Source organism: Oncorhynchus gorbuscha, linkage group LG21 (genome assembly GCF_021184085.1).
Source record: "Oncorhynchus gorbuscha isolate QuinsamMale2020 ecotype Even-year linkage group LG21, OgorEven_v1.0, whole genome shotgun sequence".
NCBI lineage: Eukaryota > Metazoa > Chordata > Actinopteri > Salmoniformes > Salmonidae > Oncorhynchus > Oncorhynchus gorbuscha.
In genome coordinates this window covers 46,038,140-46,057,305 of record NC_060193.1, presented here as the reverse complement: position 1 = coordinate 46,057,305, position 19,166 = coordinate 46,038,140, and the positions used below count along the sequence as shown (strand labels likewise).

Below are 19,166 nucleotides of genomic sequence, written 5' to 3'. Positions count from 1 at the left end.
GCCGAGAGAGAGACTAAGGAACAAGTCCTGTTTCAAAGATTAAACACTGTAAACACAATTAACCCACTTGGGGTTTCTTAAATAAACACAATTATTTTAATTAAACAAGCAAAATACCTTTCTGCAGGATATTTCTTTGTGTATCATAAATACAGTGTGTTTTCCCCACCTTCTGCACAGGATTTTAATATGAAAATGCCAAATACAAGTTATGAGTTTTAATTATGCTGTATCTGCTTCTACACTAGAAAGCCAAAAATAATATTAATGGCATGTTAAGAGATAACACTTTGTATTAACTTGCATAAGGTAAAGCAATGCAAGTGTATAGCCATAATTCACAATGATATCTATCCACTCTTGGCAAAGGGATTGGACCAGTAATTATTCTATGGGGGAACGGTATAATTTCAATAAACACACAGGCTTCTCAGCTCTCTGACCCCCTGGGAGACTTTGAACTCTTCGCTCCTCAAGGTTGACGTGATCACACACAGCAGGTCAATAGGGTCCGCTGCCTCCCTCAGCCACAAGGCTTCCCACTGGTGGGTTAAAGGATCATTGTGAGGTCAGTCCCCAGGGATCAGGTTTTCTAAACTTGTATATAGATCTCACCCTACAAGCACACACACACACACACACACGATCTGATTTACATGTTCTAAAAGGCTGTCCTATTAACACCAAATCAACTAAGGGGATATGGGGATAGATTGGCCAGTGTGACATACTGTTTGTGGTTCCTGGAATGCTTGCAAATGACACGTGCTTGCTGATACAGTACTGTGTGTGGTGGAGGGTGAGATGTTAAATGACAGGGCTGTAAAACCAACATAAACTTTACTTTGGTCTGTCTGCTCCCTTCACTTAGTAGGTTACCTCACATGACGGTCTACAGTACAGAAGTACAACCGAGAAAAGAAGTAGCCTGTGGTATCTCCCTTCATTTTTATAAATGAATTCATGAATTTAATGAAGATAATCTTCAAGCAGCGATTCCTGGAAGTGGCCAACTGTCAATGTGATGACACAATGATTATGCCCGTAGTTGAATGGAAAAACGATATCCTTATTGTAACGACCTACTGTAGCCGATTTCAGCAGTTGCCGTCTCTTACGTGTCTCTCATTTTATTACCCCTCCTTGGGTCCTTCTGCTTCTCAAGACTGACTGTATGTTGGAAACGATTAGCCATTCACTCACCCCTCGCTGTCGGTGTAAGGCGCATCCTGCACTGTACAGTTTTGGGCAGAAGTTACATTTTATTTGCAAAGTTTCTCAAGGGGCTACACACGAAACAAAACGGATACTTCAAACAGTCTATCGAAGCTCTGTGCGCATTTCTGTCTACGGATTTGACATCGGAATTTGTTGTAACTATTTTATTCTTTGGGGAGTTTTGTCATTATAGGACTGTATAACTATGGAGTTATGCGCTTCGTGAGGAGTGGCGTTGAGACACCAAAGCCATGGTAAAATGGGATACAGTGAGTCTGGATCTAAATAAAAGTTTATAAAAAAAATCTAAGGTGAGATGTTTATCATTTTCCTTTCGGTTCAGGTCATGCCATGTTTGATGTGCGTAAAGATGCGTTCATACAGAGATCACTAATTTCGCGCATAGTCAAACGATTTTCACTACAGTGAAGTGTTTTGTCAGAGCTCACCTTTTCATTTGTGTTTGGGTACTACTGAAATGAACCAAAATGAATCTGTAACCCTCCAGTGATAGGAGGTAGAAACCTTTTTTGTGGTGGATGGATGCGCAGCTGAAGATGGACCGTTCCGCCGCATTCATATTGATACTGTCCATGCTGATGGTGCCAGTTACAAGTCTCCCCTGCCCGCGCCAGTGCACGTGCCCTCAGGCCACAGAGGTGCACTGCACGTTCCGTTCCCTGCTCGCAGTGCCCGCCAGCATACCCAGACAAGTGGAGCGCATGAACCTGGGGTAAGCCTGTTGGATTTACTTTATTCAATGACCCGCAATGAGACCATAGGCCTAAAAAACAAGCGTCATGCACAATAACACAATAACTTCTACCTATGGACGTGCAGTATGTGCATAAAGTATACGATTTGTATTTATGCATGTGCATTGTAGGCCAATATATATTTTTTAAAGCTATCAAATATTCACTTTTCATTAGAGGCCTTTGGAATTGTTTACAGTTAAGTACATGTGCTGAGCATGTGTCTGAAATTAATCTCTCTGCAACTCACAAGTAAATGTGCATAATGCAAATGCCTACAGTGAGGTCTTATCTAATCTTATTATATGCTTATTATATACCCCATGCTTTTTACTGAGTCATTTTACATGTGAGCTTGAGCCATTTCTTTAAAATAACAGAAAGCCCCGCCCACTGTATTAGTTCCCAACTGCCACCTTCATTGACAATGTTTTGATCCAGAGGTCTTAAGTTCAGTCAGGTCTTTAGCCATTTCTTCTTATACAGTCAGAAATGAAGGCACTTTGCTCCACAAAGAACAAGTCAAGTACCTTAATAGTCAGTCATGAATTGCTTTTGTGTCGTTGTTGTTTCCTGTAGGTTTAACACCATAAACCATGTGTCTCAGACCTCTCTGGCTGGTTTGAGGAAGCTGGAGCTTCTGATGATGCATGGGAATGATCTCCACAACATTCCCAACGGGGCCTTTAAGGATCTCATGTCCTTACAGGTACAAATCAAATGTTATTTGTCACATGCACCGAATACAACAGGTGTAGACCTTACAGTGGTGCAGATGTAGAACTTTTTGAGGCTCTGCCAAGTCTTTTCAGTCTCCTGAGGGGGAATAGGCTTTGTCATGCCCTCTTCACAACTGTCTTGGTGTGTTTGAACCATGATAGTTTGTTGGTGATGTGGACACCAAGGAACTTGAAGCTCTCAGCCTGCTCCACTACAGCCCCGTCGATGAGAATGGGGGTGTGCTTGGTTCTCCTTTTCCTGTAGTCCAAATTATCTCATTTGTCTTGATCACGTTGAGCGAGAGGTTGTTATCCTGGCACCACACGGCCAGGTCTCTGACCTCCTCTGTATAGGCTGTCTCATCGTTGTCGGCAAACTTAATGATGGTGTTGGAGTCGTCCCTGGCTATGCAGTCATGAGTGAACAGGGAGTACAGGAGGGGACTGAGCACGGATCCCTGAGGTGACACCGTGTTGAGGATCTGCGTGGTAGATATATTGTTACCTACCCTTACCACCTGGGGGCGGCCCGCCAGGAAGTCCAGGATCCAGTTGCAGAGGGAGGTGTTTAGTCCCAGGGTCCTTAGTAATGAACTTTGAGGGTACTATGTTGTTGAACGCTGTGCTGTAGTTAATGAATAACATTCTCACGTAGGTGTTGCTTTTGTCCAGGTGGGAAAGGGCAGTGTGGAGTGCAATAGAGATGGCATCATCTGTTGATCTGTTGGGGTGGTATGCAAATTATGGTGGGTCTAGGGTTTCTGGGATAATTGTGTAGATGTGAGCCATTACTAGCCTTATTAAGCACTTCATGGCTACAGACATGAGTGCTACGGGTCGGTAGTCAAAATGTCATTGAAGACACGTGCCAGTTGGTCAGCGAATGCTTGGAGTACACATCCTAGTACTGCGTCTGTGAATGTTGACCTGTTTAAAGGTCTTACTCACATTGGATATGGCGAGCGTGATCACACAGTCATCCGTAACAGCTGATGCTCTCATGCATGCTTCAGTGTTGCTTGCCTCAAAGCGAGCATAGAAGTAATTTAGCTCGTCTGGTAGGCTCGTGTCTGTGCTTCCAGTAATAAACAGGAAATGTTGATTAACATTAAATATCACCTCAGTACTGTAAAGTAGGTTATACAGTATAGTACCAGGCAATTGTTGCATTCTATTATTATATTCTACTCTATTTTACTATAATCTATTCCAGAGTTACCCAAACTCGGTCCTGCACCCTGGGGCCCCCCTGAGTGCACGTTTTGTTTTTTGGGCCTAGAACTACACAGCTGAATTCAAATAAGCAAAGCTTGATGATGAGTTGGTTATTTGAAGTTTGGGAAACCCTGCTCTATTGTATTAGGATGATAACTCCCTTACCTCTGCCTTTCTCCCCCTCAGATGCTGAAGATGAGCTATAACAAACTGAAGGAGATCAACAGACACACTCTCCAGGGTCTGTGGTCTCTGACCAGACTCCACCTGGACCACAACCGTCTGGAGTTCATTCACCCAGACACCTTCCAGGGCCTCACCTCCCTACGTCTCCTACAGCTGGAGGGGAACAGACTGCAGCAGCTCCACCCCTCTACTTTTTCCACCTTTTCCATGTTGGGACACTTCCACGTCTCCACCCTCCGGTGAAGCCGAGCATGATGAACTACAGTACCCATAATGCTCTGGACAATATTTTATCCGTTTTATCTTAGTATTGGCACTTTCTCAATTCATCTTTCCTCGATTCTTTGCGTCCTCTCTCCTCACCGTCTTCTCAAAACCCATTGTAGAAGGTCAGAGGAGCGGGACCTTCTCTGATGCAGTTGAAAATGAGGCAAGGAAATAGGATGTGAGGAATCACGGAAGGAGTAATTGAGATGGAGCCAAGATGTTTGAAGCTAACGTTATAATGTCCCTCCTGTCTCCTTATCGATTCATCAGGCACCTGTACCTGTCGGAGAACAGCCTGACCTCGCTGCCCCAGAAGCTGCTGGGAGGAATGCCCCAGCTGGAGAACCTCTTCCTGCATGGGAATCCTTGGACATGTGACTGCAGGATGAAGTGGTTCCCCGACTGGGACAAAAACTCACCAGGTAAGGTATTTTATTTACCAGCTACTCAGTGAATGTACGTATTTGTCAGTGATGGCAGATACAATTGGATCAATGTATGAAAATGTATGTCCAAAACCTAACCAAACTTCACACTCGGAATTACAAACATCGAATAATGATGTTAATGTTCCCTCTCATTTTCCTTTCTTCGTAGGTGTGCTGAAGTGTAAAAAGGACAGGGCCTACCCAGGAGGTCAGCTCTGCCTTATGTGTTACTCCCCAAAGAACTTACGAATGAAAGAAGTCCTGGGCCTGGACACACTGGGCTGCTCCAGCCCTGTTATCACCTCCCCTGATCAACCTATGACCCCAGAGGACACAGAGACAGAGGTCGTGACCCTGGAGGAGTTCAAGGGGCCATTTGGCAACATTACCTTAGGCCTGACGGACGAACATGGGAACAAAGTGGATCTGGAGTGCAGCGTCGGAGAGCCCCGCAGGGAGTTGTCTAAAGTCAGCTGGGAACAGGTCAACCCTCTGCAGCTGACCTCTAATGTGAGTATCTCCGTGGATCTGGAGTGTCCCATCAACAGGGACAATTATGAGAGACTCTGGAAGCTGATCGCCTACTATAGCGACACGCCCGCTCACCTGCAGAGAGAGATCATGCTGACTAAGGAGCCGGTGCCCAGCTACAGGTAGGCTGGATTAAGAAACCGCTTTTTAACTGATCATTATGGGCCAAATTCCAGCTTCTACTTGAGTAACATTTTCACTTAGTTGTGCATTGAGATCAATGCACGTGAACGTTTGTGGAAGTTAGGATTTGCCCGTATGTGATTTGATATGTTCATTTCAGAGTGGTCCTCAATACAGAGCACAGTTGTCAAACTCATTTTCCCCAAGGGCCACATTCAGTCTTCACTGAGGTCCGGAGGGCCACACTTAAAATGTATTGTATTTCCTTGCCATCAAAATGTGCAAAACATTGTCCTCACTCTATTTTTCGATGCTCCCTGACTGTCTAGCTTTCGTTTCGATGACTGTTAGCTAGCTGGACAGAGTGAAGAGACTGTAAATGTAGGTCCATTATTATTTCTACACAGTCTTGATTTGGTTTTAGTCATTTAAATAATTGTTTAAATAATAAATGAGATTGTTTTTTCCCCACAAAAATATATAAATATACAGTACCAGTCAAACGTTTGGACACACCGACTCATTACAGGGTTTTTCTTTTTTTCCCCTCTATTTTCTACATTGTAGAATAATAGTGAAGACCTCAAAACTATTAAATAACACATATGGAATCATGTAGTAACCAAAAACATGTTAAACAAATCAAAATATATTCTTTATTTGATTCTTCTTTAACCCTTTGCCTTGATGACAGCTTTGCACACGCTTGGCATTTTCTCAACCAGCTTCATGAGTTAGTCACCTGGAATGCATTTCAATTAACAGGTGTGCCTTGTTAAAAGTTAATTTGTGGAATTTCTTTCCTTCTTAATGCGTTTGAGCCAATCGGTTTGGAAAATTTCAAGAACTTTGAAAGTTTCTTCAAGTGCAGTCGCAAAAACCATCAAGCGCTATGATGAAACTGGCTCTCATGAGGTCCGCCACAGGAAAGGAAGACCCAGAGTTACCTCTGCTGCAGAGGATAAGTTCATTAGAGTTACCAGCCTCAGAAATTACTGCCCAAAAAAATGCTTCACAGAGTTCAAATAACAGACACATCTCAACATCAACTGTTCAGAAGAGACTGCGTGAATCAGGCCTTCATGGTCAAATTTCTGCAAAGAAACCACTACTAAAGGACACCAATAATAAGAAGAGACTTGCTTGGGCCAAGAAACATGATCAATGGACATTAGATCAGTGGAAATCTGTCTTTGGTCTGATGAGTCCAAATTTGAGATTTTTGGTTCCAACCATTGTGTCTTTGTGAGACGCATAGTAGTTGAACGGATTATTTTGCATGTGTGGTTTCCACCATGAAGCATGGAGAAAGAGGTGTGATGGTGTGGGGGTGATTTGCTGGTGACTGATTTAGAATTCAAGGCACACTTAACCAGCATGTCTACCACAGCATTCTGCATCAATACGCCATCCCATCTGGTTTACACTTAGTGGGACTTAGTGGGACTATCGTTTGTTTTTCAACAGTACAATGACCCAAAACACCTCTAGGCTGTGTAAGGGCTATTTGACCAAGAAGGAGGGTGATGGAGTACTGCATCAGATGACCTGGCCTCCACAATCACCTGACCTCAACCAAATTGAGATAGTTTGGGATGAGTTGGACCGCAGAGTGAAGGAAAATCAGCCAACAAGTGCTCAAAATATGTGGGAAACTGTTGGAAAAGCATTCCAGGCGAAGCTGGTTGAGAGAATGCCAAGAGTGTGCAAAGCTGTCATCGAGGCAAATGGTGGCTACTTTTTTGGTTACTACATTACTACTATACTTCCATGTGTTATTTAATCATTTTGATATCTTCACTATTATTCTACAGGGTAGAAAATAGTAAAAATAAAGAAAGATTAGTAGGTTTTTCCAAACTTTTGACTGCTATTCTAAATATTAATAATAATCAATCCACCCGCAGGCCAGATTGAATGGGCCTTGAGTTCAATACGTGATATAGAGCATCTCATTTTATACTGCTATGTTATGTTTTATGTTATGTGTTTTTTTCTAATAAACTCAAACTTCCTGATCTCCAGGTACAGGCAGGACCTGGAGAGAGATGCGTTGTACTACACAGGGGTTAAGGCTAACATGGTAGCTCAACCATCCTGGCTGATGCAGAGCTCTGTGGACCTGCAGCTGAACAGGCCCCAGTCCACTGGGAAGAGCGTCAAGCTGATCCTCAGCACCCACCTCACACAGATCGTGGAGCCTGAGCTGGAGCGCAGACAACGCAGGACATGGGTCATGATAGAGAACACAAACACTACCAGGACGGCGCTGAGTGTTGTAGTGGGCAGCTCTGCTGCAGTAGACTGTAACGTGTTGAGCTCAGGAGACACGGCGGTTCGCTGGATGCTGCCAGACGGTACCCAGCTGGAGGCACCATACAGCAACCCAGACAACAGGGTGTCAGTGTCGAGCACCGGCAGGTTGGATATTAAAGCTGTAGGACACTCAGACTCAGGGATATATTACTGTATTGCCCAGGTCTCTGACGACCTCAGTGTCCTCCCTTTCCGCCTGACGGTCGCGGAGTCGTCCAGTCCTCCCCCTCTTGGAGGGGATGAGACGGCGCCTACCCTCGTAGAGGGGTTCACCGGTGTCCCGCTCACTCTGAACTGTGTCGTGTCTGGCTCTCCTGACCCTGAGATCAACTGGATCCTTCCTGATAGCAACATAGTGAGTCACAGAGCCAACTCTTCTAGAGCGCTGGTGTATTCCAACGGAACTCTGAGAGTCCCAGAGAGTCGACTGACCGACAGTGGATATTATAAATGTGTGGCCATGAACCAGCATGGTGTGTATTCCCTGGCTACTAAGGTGACTCTCACCAGACAGTTAGGAGCAGAGATGCGACCACTGAGGAGAATGAGGCCACAGTCCGCTTCAGGAGTCAACACCAGGGTCAAAGCCCCCATGGAGGCCACTGAGGAGGCATCAGGGGACAATGAGGACGCACAGGAGGAAGTCCCCTCCTCCTCTTCCTCCTCATCCTCACCCCCGAGCCGTGTGGAGCTAATGAATCGGCGGAGAGGTCAAGGTTCAAACAGGGGTGGAGGACATCCATTTAGAAACACATGGAGGCGACCTGCTGCACCTAGAAAACCAACCACGACAGGGACAAATGACAAATACAAGAAAAACACAGTGGAGACGAGGAGGAGGATTAACGTGACAAACAAAAATATAGACCCGGAGAAGTGGGCGGACATTTTGGCCAAAATCCGTGACAAGAACGGACAGGGTAACATTATCATAACACCCAGCTCAACTCACCTCACCACAAAGAAGAATCAGGAGTCAACGACAACGGCCAGTGCTAAGCAGACAGAGTCTCCGGGCAACATAGAGGGGTCAATAGATGACCTCCACGAGGAAGAGGAGAACGAGCTATACACACCCACTATTAAACCGCATACACCCACTCTACACACTACATACACCACAGACTCCGATGCGGATACAGGCACAAATCATGCTCGTTTCACGCAGCCAGTCACAGAGCCTGTCACATCTGTTCCCCAGCAGCCCAGTAACACTGTCACACACACAAAGACGCCAGGCAGGCACACAGTCACACCCACACACTCCCAGATCCTGGGTCAGCTGCGTGTGAACGTCTGGACCAGTTCTTCATACCACGATTCTTTACAAGGAGAAAATCAAAGCACCACCCCCACCGCTTCTGCTACAGATGGTGAGGCGATTACAGAGTCTGATATCTCACCCACGTCTGAGGATAATCAGGGGGCGGAAGACGCTAACGAACCCAGTGTTTTTAACAGCTATAATGAAGGAGGTGACGCTGAACTTGACCCGTCACTCACCACCACCGCAGTTAGAGGGTACTCTGAATCGGAGACGGAGAGCGATGAATTTGATCGCTCTCTCACCGAGACTCGGAGTACAACTGCTAAGCTAGAAACACGTACACGGCTAAAGCAGCATGCGACGTCGAATATAACCCATCTTCCACTCACCGCACCCTCTCCCACAGCTGAGCTCACTTCAGCTGTGTATATGACGAAGGAAACTCCAGGGGAGGTGGCTACTCGACTCAGAACCCAGAACCCCAGGAGGAGGGGTGGGGGCAGGAGAAGACGGCCCAATATGGGTAGAAAGAAGCCAAAGCCTAATAGTCCGTTGAGAAGTGATTTTACAACCGCAGCCACACCTAAGGACGCGCTCCCAACAACTACCAAGGCAACCACTGCCACGTGGACTAAAATAATAGAAGTGTTCGACAAGGCCAAAAGCATGACGGACAGGTTTAATACCGCAGTTCCATCGACGGGCAGCCAAGCAACGTCATCAGGCCGAGTGAGTCACGAAGAGAACACAGTAGTCTCTTTATACCAAGACAGGAGTGACCCTTCAGTGAAGCCTACAACTCGAAAGGGCACCCTTTCACCACACGCCAAACCACTGTTCAGTAGCACAACAGCCCCACTGGCGTCTCCCACAACCTCTTTAACAGAAACATATAAACAAACATCCCAGAGCAGCCATCACAGAACAGCCCCAGAAAGAGCCTCTCAGACTCCGAACACTCAGAGCCCAGTCCCAGAGCAATCGGATGTGCACACGACAGCCAGTCAGGGGACATTTACAAGCGTCCCCCTTCCTGCAGTTAAACCAACCGAGACAACGCAAAGGGGAGGCAGCGCTACTGCAGACCATCACCCTGTCCCAAGTCCTGACAAGTCCCCGGAGAACCGCAACACTCGACCGGGAGTGCTACCAGATGGACAGCCCAACACACCAGACAATCGATATACAGAAGGTACGACTGAGGTTAAAAAAGTGCCGGTCAAAGAGATTGACAGCGTGTCCCCATCTATCTGGCATGAAATAACCAGTGCACACGGCACAACACACGCCCCGGGTGCCTCAACAAAAGAGCCCTTTTATGAAGAGGCAGGACATGAGAAGTCTCGGGTTAGTACCACTGAAATGCCGGTGACATCTGAAAGCTCTTATCGCGGCTCTGATCCTTCTAAAACAGTCACTGTTAAGCCCGGAACAACCTTTGATGGGCACTATAACGTCAGAGAAAGCACTTCCGCCACAGGCAAAGACCGAACACCATTGGAAAATGTTGCGGTTTCTGTTGCTGCTACGACAACAAAGGGCGTTACTCCAACTATGTCACCTGTCACCTCCACATCAGTGAGGACATCTGTAGTTTTCCCCTCTAGGGTGAAGCCTCAGATCCCTGTACTAAACACTCCATCCACTAGGGTCAGGACCCAAACTTCATCCAGAACAGTGGAGGTTCCCTCCAACTCCAACCACATCCCAGACAGTCACAGAGAGAGAGTCCTCATCTCTCAACCCGACCAGAGAAACAACCCGATCCTCAACAGAGGAGACTCCATCCTAATCACCAGATCTGACCCCAACAGACAACCACCACCAGCCGACTCCCACACCACGACTAAACTAGAGTCAACTGACATCAAGCCTGATCCAGTCACCGGTGTTAAACCAACCACCACAGAACCCAGAACACCCCACAAGCACAGGACAGTCACAAACGCAAACACTCAGATGGTCAAACAGACGACCACCACAACCACTCTCACTCCCACCACCACAATGAGCGTTTCTCAGACTTCATTTGTGTCTTCGTCAAAGCCTCAGAGTCCATCTAGTGGGGGCCAGAGGACAGAGACCCCTACCCAGACACAGGGGTTATCAGGTGGGGTGTCGGGAGGTGGTCAGAGACCCTCCGTAGCAGATCCTGCTGTAAGAGGGAAGCCCCGGATCACCAACGTGGATGTGCAAACAGTGACAGTGAATGCAGAGATGGATGCACAGCTGCCCTGTGTGGCTGTAGGGGAGCCCAGGCCTTTCCTCTCCTGGACGAGAGTCTCCACTGGTATGTATAACAGCACTTCCTTTTCTGTTCTCCCCTCTTCATAGAACATCCTCCTTCACTCTCTGTTACAGAATTACACCGCTGTATGTAAGCCTGTTAATGTAACAAAAAAAGGAGAATCCTATTTGTCATGATATAAGCTATGCTCCATTCTTGTGTTTCAACAGACAACATGTTGTAGAAATAATCCTTTATCTGCATTGTTTTAATCTACTCGATGTCTTTAAACATGTGTTATTTTCATTCATGCAGGAGCGACAGTAGCCCAGAACACTCGGGTCCAGAGGTTCGAGGTCCATCCCAACGGCACGTTTATCATCCGTAACAGCCAGCCTCAGGACCGAGGCCAGTACCTCTGTATGGTCCAGAACCAGTATGGCGTGGACAAGATGGTGGTCTCCCTGATGGTGCTGGCCCAGCATCCCAGAGTGCTCCAGCCGCGCTACCGCGATGCTACCGTGTACCACGGGGACGGCATCGATCTGGAGTGCCAGGTACAGGGACATCCCATGCCCCGGGTCACCTGGGTGCTGCCTGACAGGGTCCACCTCACTGCCCCCCCAGCCCTGGGCCCTGCCAACCCAGCCAGTGGCCCCCAGCCCGGCCCTCAGTCTGGCCCTAAGCGCGTGGACCTCCTCGGTAACGGTACTCTCCGGATAACCCAGGCCAGCTACACAGACAGAGGGATCTATAAATGTATCGGCAGCAGCGTGGCGGGAGCCGACACTGTCTCTGTCCGTCTCCATGTGGCAGCCTTGGCTCCAGTCATCCAGCAACCTCGCTATGAGAACGTGTCCCTCCCCGAGGGCCGCACGGCCTACATCCACTGCACCGCCAAAGGAGCCCCTACGCCCATCATCCGCTGGACCACGCCCGACGGAGTCCAGCTCCTCACCTCGCAGTTCGTCAACGGCCGTCATTTCTTTGTCTTCCCCAACGGGACCCTGTACATCCGTGGGCTAGGCAAAGGCGACGCGGGGAGATATGAGTGCGTGGCCAGTAATGCGGTAGGAGCCTCCAGGAGAACCAGCGTTCTGACAGTACTGAGACTCCCATCCTCCACCGAGGCCAGGATTACCTCCTCGTCTCCCCAGAGGACTGACGTGGTCTATGGGGGGCTGCTGAGGCTCGACTGCATTGCCACAGGAAAACCAGAGCCCAGGATCGTCTGGAGGACCCCCTCTAAGAAACTAGTGGATTCCCAGTACAGGTATGCATCTTCTGGCATCTTTTTCACTCACTGTCTAATATGCCCTTCAGACCATTGTCTGTATGTACAGTACTTTTTCCACATTTTGTTTTGTTCCAGCCTGAATTTAAAATGGATTAAATTGTGATTTTATGTCACTGGCCTACACACAATATGCCATTATGTCAGCGTGGAATTATGTATTTACAAAATGAAGAGCTGATATGTCTTGAGTTAATAAGTATTCAACCCATTTGTTAGGGCAGGAAAAAGTCACATAATAAGTTGCATGGTCTGTGTGCAATAATGGTGTTTAACGTGATTTGTAAATGACTACCACATCTCTGTATCCCACACATACACAAATCTACAAAGTCCCTCAGTCGAGCAATAAATTCAAACACCGATTCAATCACAAAGACCAGGGAGGTTTTCCAATACTTTGCAGTAGATGAGTATCAATTTTAAAAGCAGATGTTGAATATCCCTTTAAGCATGGTGAAGTTATTATTATTTTAACTTTATTTAACCAGGCAAGTAAGTTAATAACAAATTCATATTTTCAATGACGGCCTAGGAACAGTGGGTTAACTGCCTGTTCAGGGGCAGAACGACAGATTTGTACCTTGTCAGCTCGGGGATTCGAACTTGCAACCTTTCGGTTACTAGTCCAACGCTCTAACCACTAGGCTATCCTGCCGTCCCGTATTAATTACACTTTGGATGGTGTATCAATACACCCAGTCACTGCAGAAGTTACAGGCGTCCTTCTTGCCAGAGAGGAAGGAAACCGCTCAGGAATTTCACCATGAGGCCAATGGTGACTGTGATAGGAGAAAACTGAAGACGGATCAACAACATTGTAGTTACTCCACAATACTAACCTAAATTACAGAGTGAAAAGAAGGAGGCCTGTTCAGAATTAAAATGTTCCAAAATATGCATCCTGTTTGCAAAAAATGTGGCAAACAAATTCACTTTATGTCCTGAATACAAAGCGTTACGTTTGGGGAAAATCCAACACAACACATCACTGAGTACCACTCATCATATTTTCAAGTTATGATAGAAAGCGATGGAAATAGAGCTAACCATAGGCAAAATCCTAGAGGAAAGCCTGGTTCAGTCTGCTATCCAACAGACACTGGGAGACAAATTCACCTTACAGTAGGACAATAACCTGAAACACAAGCCCAAATATACACTAGAGTTGCTTACCAAGTATGTTCCTTAGTGGCCTAGTTACAGTTTAGACTTAAATCGGCTTGAAAATGTATGGCAAGACTTGAAGATGGCTGTCTAGCAATGATCAACAACCAATTTAACAGAGTCTCTTGGAGACTTACCCAGAAAGACTCAGCTGTAATCGCTGCCAAAGGTGATTCTAACATGCATTGACTCAAGGGTGTGAATACTTATGTAAATGAAATATGTGTGTATTCTATTTTCAATATATTCGCAAAGATTTCTAAAAACATTTTTACACTTTGTCATTATATGGGGTATTGTGTGTAGATGAGTGAAAAAATATATATTTAATCCATTTTGAATTCAGGCTGTAACACAACAACATGTGGAATAAGTCAGGGAGTCTGAACACTTTCTGATGGCAATGTATGTCAACTGTCAGATCATCAGATGTTATCATGAATGAGAAGGTTTACTGTGAAATCATACAGGCACATTTTCTATTCCCTAAAGTTTAGCTGAAAAAACATTTTTTTAAATACCTAAAATGGTTGCTATTAACAGCAGGACATACTGTTATTCACAAACAATAACAACTTGTTTTTGTTGGTGGGGGGGGGTTTCAGCTTCGACCCCAGAATAAAGGTGTTCACCAACGGTTCTCTGGCCATCCAGGCCATGACAGAGAAAGATGATGGGGACTACCTGTGTGTGGCCCGAAACAAGATGGGGGACGACTACATGCTTCTGAGGGTTAGCGTGCTGACCAAGCCGGCCAAGATCGAGCAGAAGCAGCTGCTGGCCAGTCAGAAGGTCTGTCTTTTGTCTTAGGTTTCTATGTAAATAATGGGCCACATCCCAAATGGCACCCTATTCCCTGTACAGTGCACTACTTTTGTCCAGAGCCCTATGGGCCTTAGTGAAAAAGAGTGCACTATATGGTTGTCATGCAAATATTTCTGTTGATTTTCTGTATAATGTACGATTGGATAGACAATAAATATTTTTGAATCTGAAGGTGATGTATGGAGGAGACCTGAAGGTGGACTGTGTAGCGTCTGGCCTCCCGAACCCTGAGATCCGCTGGGCTCTGCCGGACGGCACCATGATCAACACACTGAAACAGACGGATAGTAGGGCTAGAGGTGGGCGCACCCGCAGGTACTTAGTATTTAACTTCACACATACCGTTATTGAATCACATAATACAGTATGTACACTCAATCTGTTATTGAAGCACATTAACTGCATAGTCGATAAGGATCCCAGTACAATTTTCAAACAATCACCCCCCCCCCTCCCCCCCACCCCTTCAGATACGTGGTGTTCGACAACGGGACGTTGTACGCCAACGACGTGGGGATGAGAGAGGAAGGAGACTACACCTGCTACGCTGAGAACCAGATAGGGAAGGATGAGATGAAGGTTCACGTCAAAGTGGTGGCGGACCCTCCGATCATCAGAGACCAAACTCAAAGCCCTGAAGTCGTCAGGGTTCTTTATGGGGAGACCGTGTCTCTGAAGTGCAGCGCCAAGGGAGAGCCGACCCCAGTCATCACGTGGCTCTCCCCCCACTACCCGGGCCATTGCCTCCTCCCCCGCTAAGTACCAGGTCCATAATGATGGTACATTAGTGGTCCAGAAGGCACAACACTTTGATGCTGGTAACTACACTTGCACAGCTAGGAACAGTGCCGGCCAGGACCGCAAAGTCACCAGGGTGGACGTCCTGGTGACGCCGCCGACCATCAACGGACTGAGAGGTATGGTCAACACTATCAGAGTGACGGCTATAAGGGACCAGCGCACCATGCTGGCCTGCGAGGCCGTGGGGACACCCATCCCCCAGGTCATGTGGGTGTTACCGGAGAACATCGTTCTCCCGGCACCATACTACGGCAGCAGAATGACGGTGCATCGTAACGGTACGTTGGATATACGTTCGCCGAAGGGGATCGACTCGGCTCAGCTGGCCTGCATCGCACGCAACGAGGGCGGGGAGGCCAGGCTGATGGTCCACCTGGAGGTTAGAGAGATGGTAGAGAGGCCGCAGCTCAGAGGGCCCAAAACAGAGAGCCTCTCTCTAACGGTAGGCAGTACCATGACCCTGAACTGCTCCTTTGAAGGAGGCCCAGCACCCCCAACGGTAACCTGGATCCTCCCTAATGGTTCCCCCCTCATGAGGGGTGCCCAGTTCTCCAAGTTCTTCCACCGACCTGACGGCTCCTTGGTCATCACTAACCCCTCTGTCTCTGAGAGTGGTATGTACCGCTGCCTGGTGAGGAATGTCACCGGGCTAGTGGAACGTACTATTACTTTAGCCCCGGAGAGGAAACCAGAGATCAATAACCGCTACAACTCCCCCATCAGTATTATGAATGGGGAGAGCCTCCAACTCCACTGTCTCTCCACGGGGGACCCCCTCCGGCTGACGTGGACCCTGCCCAGTGGGGTGGTCCTGGGGCGGACACAGAGAGCCGGTCGCTATGCCGTCCTAGCCAATGGGACACTCTCCATCCAGCAGGCGTCCGTCTACGACCGCGGCTCCTACGTCTGCCGAGCGGCCAACGAGTACGGCAGCGCCCTGCTCTCCGTGCCCGTCATCGTCATTGCGTACCTGCCTCGCATCACCAACGGCTCGCCTCCCGTGATATACGCTCGCCACGGCGTGGCGGTCCAGCTGAACTGTATTGCCACGGGGATCCCCCGAGCTGAGATTGCCTGGGAGACGCCGGATAGGACGCGGCTAGCGGTCAGTGCCCAGCCACGCCTCTTTGGCAACAAGTACCTCCACCCACAAGGTTCTCTCATCATCCAGAACCCCACGCAGAGAGACCAGGGCTTCTACAAATGCACCGCCAGGAACGTGATAGGGGTCGATACTAAAGTCACCTATCTACATGTGTTCTGATTAGCCTTAGACAAATAGTTTTCATCATATGCCCAAGAAACTGCCAAAGGAGCTGAGTACAGCCAATACTTTTCATCCATCCACATGATGTTGGAGAGCCTTTGAATCACTGTCAATGCAAAGTAAAGATACATTTTCCAACTGGTAGCGATCTGTCCTGTGACGTCATTCAAGGCCATGTTTCAGCTGCATTTCAACCACCATTTTGTGACACAGCCATTTTTCACTCATCAAAAAAAGACTTTGCTATGAAGGACTTTAAATCTTCTGCGCTGACAATGACAATTTATGTCAAACAGTTTTGATAAGCATAGCTAAATATTTTATGTTCGATTTAATGAAAAGATTCAAAATGATACAGAAAATAACCAATATTGCTGAAATGAGGACGATTTCAGGGGACCTAAGCAACAATGGCTGGTGTTTAAATAACTGTTTCCCAATCATCCATATCATCTTACTATCTCAACCAAAAGTATTCTTAAGGACTTGTAACCCTGCTATTTACAGGAGAGACTCGCACATTACCGTTTACTGTGATGATTGTACATGCAATATGGTTTAGATCTGATTGCAACCCTCATAGGTGTCAACATCAGCACATACAATAATACTAATATGGTTTTACATGCCCTCATTATTAAATTATTTGTCTTTAAAAGACTCTTGATGTATAGGAATTTTACACATTTTTAAATAAAGAGAAGCTCAAAATCCATCGGAATCTTGTAGAATATTACTTGTATACGTTTGAGAAAAGACTATGGATGCATCCCAAATAAGGCACGATATTGGAAATGGGGTGTGATTTAAGATGCAGCCGTAGTGTATGGGCCATGGCCTAAAGTAGTACACTACAAAGGGAATAAGGTGCAATTTGGGAAGGGGATAAGAACTTAGAACTAGGTCAGGACAGATTAGGCATCTGTCTTCCAAGAGTAAACATTTTCAAACGTAGCTCTGGGGATTATTATACAGTCATGGTCCCTCTCTTGCTAAAAGGAGAACCATCTGGTTGTGTGGGGGAAATCCCCTGTTAGTTCACTGGTTTCCCTCTGAAAGAAATCCCACTTTAACGCTACAGACTTAATTGTAATCAGCTTTCATGATTTATGAAATCCGCTCACAACTTGAAGTGGTGCAGTACCGCTGCGACAGGGATGACATAGAGCCTGTGTTTCTTTGACTATTGATGGACCTGCTCTTCATTAAATGGCCCATACATTTGGCTGTTGAGCCCGAATAAATGTTCCCTCTTTTGTTTCAGATAATTGAAGAATTAAAGGCTTTAGCTGTCTCTCACTGACCCCCAGGCCCAGGTCAAACACAAAGCAGACACCACACAGGGATGCTGCTCACATCTTAGACACACCTGTGGTCCTGTCTGTCCCAGGACTATAGAGATGAAGTCGTCCATTTGCCATTACAGTACCATATTGTCATCAGCACTAAGTAGTGCGGTCTTGCTGCGTTTATATGAACTTTTTCTTTCCACCTCCACTCTGCTCTGTCTCTAACATAGTTAACGTAATACCCTATTATGCAGATAGTGAGACTGATGACATCATAGGAGTGAGAGAGAAAGACAGAGAGAGGGGATGAGAGAAAGAGAGAGAGGTAGTGAGCTCATGGGCTCCTGAGTTCTTCTGCAAAAAGATAGAAATAGAGTTGGATCAATGTAGATAAACTTGCATTTTTTTGCAAGGACTTATACAGGATACTAACCTCAACATCAAAACCTTCAATCCAAATCCAAATTCCATACCTAAAACCTTGATTTTGGACAAAATTACCTGAATGAACTATTACTACAAAGGACTTGGACTCAGTACCGGTACCCCCTGTATATATCCGCGTTATTGTTATGTACTTTTCTTGTTACTTTTAAATTATTTTTATTTTTAATTCACTTTAGTTTATTTAGTAAATATTTTCTTAATTCCATTTATTGAACTGCATTGTTGGTTAAGGGCTTGTAAGTAAGCATTTCACGGTAAGGTCTACTACACCTGTTGTATTCGGCGCATCTGGCAAATCAATTTTGAACAAACCAAAACCTGCAGAAGAAACACAGCGGAACATGGAAATACCATCCTACACAAAACTGAGTGAGTAATGTTCAGTCTGAACCTACTTCTAAAGCCAAGAAATTCAAAGACTAATCTCTAGATAATTTTGTTATATACATCTTAATAAATAAGGCTACTAAGTGTAACATTATAGCTTCCGTCCCTCTGCTCACCCCTACCTGGGCTCGAACCAGGGACCCTCTGCACACAAGACAACAGTCACCCTCGAAGCATCGTTACCCATCGCTCCACAAAAGCCACGGCCCTTGCAGAGAAAAACGAACAACTACTTCAAGGTCTCACAGCGAGTGATGTCACCAATTGAAACGCTATTAGCGTGCGCCCCGCTAACTAGCTAGCCATTTCACATCCGTTACATAAGCTACCAAACTGCTAGGACAGAACTGACCTGGCTGCAACTTCAATTAGCACTGAAGTGTGAAGTGAGAGGTGTGAAAACTCTTGAGCTCAACAATGGCAGGAGAGTTTCACAG

General features: G+C 46.5%; 1 protein-coding gene across 1 annotated transcript; it reads left to right on the top strand.

Moving 5' to 3' along the window:
• Positions 1-1,153: 1,153 nt before the first annotated feature.
• LOC124008400 (immunoglobulin superfamily member 10-like) lies at positions 1,154-17,339 on the top strand. The gene is given in 11 exon segments (XM_046319659.1): positions 1,154-1,951; positions 2,553-2,682; positions 4,094-4,332; positions 4,631-4,782; positions 4,958-5,441; positions 7,468-11,315; positions 11,568-12,525; positions 14,319-14,505; positions 14,711-14,853; positions 15,009-15,261; positions 15,263-17,339. Coding segments are annotated over 11 exon segments (7,929 nt in total). The 5' UTR covers positions 1,154-1,757; the 3' UTR covers positions 16,604-17,339.
• The last annotated feature ends 1,827 nt before the right edge of the window (positions 17,340-19,166 follow it).